Here is a 5,204-nt window from a genome sequence, read left to right on the forward strand (position 1 = left end):
ATTGTGATTTAAAAAGACTCGTTATTCGCTACTTAAGGATGAGAGAGAGAGAGAGAGAGAGAGAGAGAGAGAGAGAGAGAGAGAGCATGTGACCGCCAGTCGACATCCAGGTGAATGAAAACAAGAAAACAACCATGGCAGCAGGTGAACACAGCCCAGGCGTGGGCTTTCTATCATGGAAATATGCGCATTATTTTTCTTTTGTGTCAGCAAAAGACAACATGAATATTTTGGTGACCTGTAATCTTTGTGGAGGTTCAAAAACTCTATCCACGTCGAAGACTAGCAATTCCAACCTTCAGAAACATCTTCAGAAACAGCATTCATCTACTAAGCTAATTGAAAAACACCCTGGTGATGCTGCTGTTGGCGTTAGCTCCACTGACGCTGAAGGACGGTCGACTCCAGCTAAACAACGAAAGCTCGACAATTTCACAAAGCCTGTTTCACAGTCCATCACCCAGACACAACTAAACAGATTGATTGCCAGGTATGTTGTCGAAGACATGCAACCTATCTCAACGGTCGAGTCCCCTGCTTTCAGAGAGCTAGTTAGCAAAATCCCGTTGCGAGGGAGAGACGGTGCTACGCCAGCCCCATGCAGAAAGACGTTTTCCCGTTATCTGGACCAAGAATACGCCAACATGGAGTTAGAGCTCAAAAAGCAATTTGGTCAGCTGGAACATGTCTCCACAACAGCAGACATTTGGACTGCGCATAATAAAAGTTTTCTTGGTGTAACCGCACACTGGATAAATCCCCAGAACATGAAGCGTGGGAAAGCAGGCCTGGCATGCAGACGATTTAAGGGTCGACATACGCATGACAGTATTGCAAGTGAGCTGGACAACATTAACTCATCCTATGGCCTATCCTTCAAAATCACAGCAACTGTAACGGACAACGGTTCCAATTTTGTTAAGGCCTTCCAGGTGTACCAGGCGACACCTGATTCAGACGACTCGGAAGAAGGGGAGGATGACTCGACTTTTGTTTCCGTTGGGGATGTGTTGCAGAGCAGTGCTGATAATGTTGATGACGCGATTTCTTTACCTCCGCATCAGAGATGTGCTTCACACACTTTAAACCTCATCTCTTGCACTGATGTGGATAAGTGGCTTTTTTCAAAACCTGAAACGAAAGCTATCTACAGAAGTGCCACCACAAAATGTGCAGGGTTGTGGAACAAGGCCAGTCGCTCCACAGTGGCTGCTGAGATTGTGGACGACATCATTGCAAAGAAGCTACTCGTACCTTGCACAACCAGGTGGAACTCGTACTACGATGCTCTGGAGAGAATTTCAAAGATACCATTGGTGGACCTGAACACCCTCTCTTCCACACTACAGTTGAAATGTTTCAACGAAAGGGAACATCAGTGTATCAGAGAGTACTGTGCTGTCATGAATCCACTTAGTGTTGCACTGGACATTCTTCAGGGAGAAGAGAATTGTTTTTATGGAACTCTTCTACCTACACTGGAATCACTGATGACCAAGACTCTGGAAGTAAAAAATGGTCTGCAAATCCTTGTTGGGCTACCAGATGCAGTTATCCAGGTAAGACATGGTATTTTCTTTTGTGTTTATTTTTAATGAAATTAATAACTCAATTGCATTTTTATTCATATTATGCTGTTGGTCTTCTGAATGTGTACAGGCTATTTGCGGTTGATCTGTAACACATGAGTGTATGCTGTTACCATTTGAGATATGCTCAAATAATAAATAAAATAAATGCAACATATAGACTAGGTCCACACATTATTTACAAATCAAAATACATTGTATACATTTACAACATGCTTATTGACTTTGTTCTTGAATCAATGCCTATGTCATGCAATAATTTTGAACTCTTACTGATGTCATTATAGGCAGTCAAAACAAGGTTTGCACCTGTCCTTGAATGTGAAGATGCTTTCCTGGCTGCTGTAACACTACCAAAATTCAAGGTGCGGTGGTTGCATGGTCAGGACCGGAAGGACGCTGCAAAGGCAAGTCTGCTGGCAGAATGTCGAAAACTTCTCCCTGAGCAAGAGCAGCTAAAACCAGGTACAAGCACCACCAACACAACACAGCGCCCAGGTTTTAGCAAAGAGGATGAGTTCTTCTCTTTTATGGAGAATGAGGAGGACACCTATGCGACTGCTGAAGCTGAGGTAGCAGAGTACCTTAAATCAGCAGCAACAGGGATAGACATTCTGAATCAATTTCCAATGATAAAGAAACTCTCTCTTAAACTTAATGCAGCCACTCCCTCCAGTGCCCCAGTAGAAAGGCTCTTTAGCCTGGGAAACCTGATTCTCTCTCCAAAGAGGAACAGGTTGTCAGATCAGAAGTTTGAGAAGCTTCTCCTCTTGAGGTACAATCATTGGTTTGACAACTAGCAATGTTGATTAGCACTGATATGATGTGCTGCTGGGATGCATGCTCCACAGGATGCTCCACAATGTCAAGCAGGTTAATATTTCGAAGTGAAATTTCCAAATGTATGACTTAAGTTAGTAAACCACTTTATCCACTGTTATTAATTTCATCCGTTGTTTTATTTCTCATCCTCAGACTGGAGGAAATATATATATTTTTTAACATTAACTGTTTGTTAGGCAGATTTTTTTTAATTATTGATTTTGTTTCTATTTGGTGGAGTCAAGTTTTTGAGCTTTTTTGAGTCAAGTCACTGTGTTAATGCTGAAAAATCGACGGAATCAGTTTTGTATTATTATTGATTCTTACATTTGCTAAATGGTGTCAGGTGCAGTTTAATGCTAGCACTGCTTTAAGTTTGTTTTATACTTGTCTAAATGGCTAAAATAAATATATCAATCAAATGTTTCAACATACTGTATATTGTGTTGTGTTGATCCACTGCTTCATCATAATACTATTGGGTACAATCAAGTTTTTTTTAAATCAAGCAATGTGCCACATCAACTCCAAAATAATGTGTGTGCATTTGTACAAGGTGGGGAACAATAGAAAAGTATCAAAATAGAAGGATAAAATAAATGAGAGGAAAAGAGACATTATCATGTTTGATTTATTATTACACTGCTCTACTGCAGTTGTACATGTATATCACTAGATGGCGCACTGCACTTGTAGTAGGATGGAAAAAAGTTACTTTCTCTAGTAACTAGTTACTTTGAAAGTAATGAGTAACCAAAGTAACTAAGTTACTGTTGGAAGGAGTAACTAGTAACTGTAACTAAGTTACTAATTTAAAGTAACTTGCCCAACACTGCTTATGTGCATCTCATCCAGGTAAGAGCTATAAGTTTGGAGTATTGATCACCTATGCATCATTGAAAAAGGCTGTAAACTTGTGCCTCATCAATATTGGATTTGGAAAGAGTGATTTAATGTCATCCTGTGCTAATTCTGTAAGGTACTTATACCTTGCACCAACCAGAAGAATCTTTAAATACTTTGACTTCGAGCCAGAAAGTGTCAATCACTGGAGAATCCCATTGACACCACTGTTCTCCACCAGCTCTAGGAGCTGTCAGGAGTGTGTAAGAAAACACTCCATCTTCCTGTGTCCTTTGTCTCCCGCAGAGAGCGCTTGTCCACACTTTTAATTTCCGTTTGAACAGGTCGAATTATTGGCTGTATGAGTTTATTTTGTTCAGTTCAGCCACTATCACCACATTTACCATCCAATGCACAGTTGCAGTACAATGTAATGACTCCCCTTGATGCAGAACTCAGCACTACTCATCAGCTAGAGTTAGGTTATATTAATTTCTGTAGATATTCTCTGTTATTTCCACATTTGTTCAAATAACAGAAAGGAAAAGCATGTGCAGGTCAACTGTCAGAGACACCAAAACATACCAGCAAATAAATGTTAAGACACTGACAATGGAACAAGTTAAAATATTCACTGTAAAACTTGATGTCAAATGAAAACATTTAAACATTTAACAGTTTCACACAACAGATGCTTTACCCGCAACATGTTTGTAAAGAAATACACTTACCAGCCACTTTATTAGACTTAGACTTAGACTCAGACCAGCCCATCTTGCACCAACAACCGTGCCACGTTTAGACACTGAGGATCTACTGGGATTTACAGAGAATGATCTAAAAAAGAGAAAATATCCAGTGAGCAGCACTTGTATGGACAAATATGCTTTGTTGTTGTCAGGAAATTGGGCAGACTGGTTTGAGATGATAGACAGGCAACAGGTATTCAAATAACTGCTGGTTCCAACCAACAATCTCCAACCTCGAAGCAGATGGGCTACAGTAGAAGAAGACCACACCGGGTGCCTCCTGTCAGCTAAGAACAGGAAACTGAGGCTACAATTCACACAGACTCACCAACACTGGACAACAGAAGATGGAAAGAACATTGTCTGGTCTGATGAGTCTCCATTTCAGCTGCACATTCAGATGGTAGGCTCAGAATTTGGTGGAAACATTATCTAAATTCAATAGAGCACCTTTGATGTGGTGAAATGGTAGAGTTGCATTATGTATATGCATCTGACAATCTGAACCAGAATCAAAGGGGACAGCTATATCTGCACTGACCAGTTGGGAACAAGAAAGAGGGATCAACAAGCCTATTTGCCTAGTTTTTCTGCATCGCTTTGAGACAGAATGTTACTGATTTTGGGCATATTTCACTGGTGAAACAAGGCAATCCTAGAAAGCCATTTTATATGTGTGTCGAAGGACAGATCCTAGTCCAAAATAACTCTAAGGATCCTCTTTGTAGCACTAGAAGTCATGGTAATGACATTCAATATCAGCAGTTACAGTGTCAAGATCCCTGCTTGACCTTTATTTCTACTTCCTGTCAGTACAGAGAAGATAACATCAGAATTTTTCAAGTTTTGCCCCAAACTTGTTGATCTGAAATCCCTTTTAATACACAGGAGCCAAGTTTCATGCATAAGTCAAGTCTATGAAAGAATGGAGGTACAAATGAGTCTAATTTAACCTGAACGGTATGTCAAGATTACACATTAAACTAACTTCCTGATCGCTTAGAATGAAAAGGAAACTGGACACAACACTGTTCGGCGACAATGTTAAAGCCCCTTTTTGATTGTGTCTGTTTCCAGTCCTGGTTCGGAGCCAGACCCTGACTAAGGACCAGTCCTTTGACTTTCCATTGCCTAAGCACTGGCTCCTGGCTCTCAAAACTGGTTTTAAACAGGCACCAACTCTTTTCTAGGCTAAAGTGAA

At 40.5% G+C, this 5,204-nt stretch overlaps 1 protein-coding gene across 1 annotated transcript; it reads left to right on the plus strand.

Moving 5' to 3' along the window:
* The first annotated feature begins 767 nt into the window (after positions 1-767).
* LOC121629256 lies at positions 768-2,596 on the plus strand. The gene is made up of 2 exons (XM_041968891.1): positions 768-1,559; positions 1,877-2,596. Exons 1-2 carry the CDS (start codon positions 768-770, stop codon positions 2,387-2,389), a joined length of 1,305 nt encoding a protein of 434 aa, XP_041824825.1. The 3' UTR covers positions 2,390-2,596.
* Positions 2,597-5,204: the final 2,608 nt, after the last annotated feature.

Source organism: Melanotaenia boesemani, chromosome 18, assembly GCF_017639745.1.
Source record: "Melanotaenia boesemani isolate fMelBoe1 chromosome 18, fMelBoe1.pri, whole genome shotgun sequence".
NCBI lineage: Eukaryota > Metazoa > Chordata > Actinopteri > Atheriniformes > Melanotaeniidae > Melanotaenia > Melanotaenia boesemani.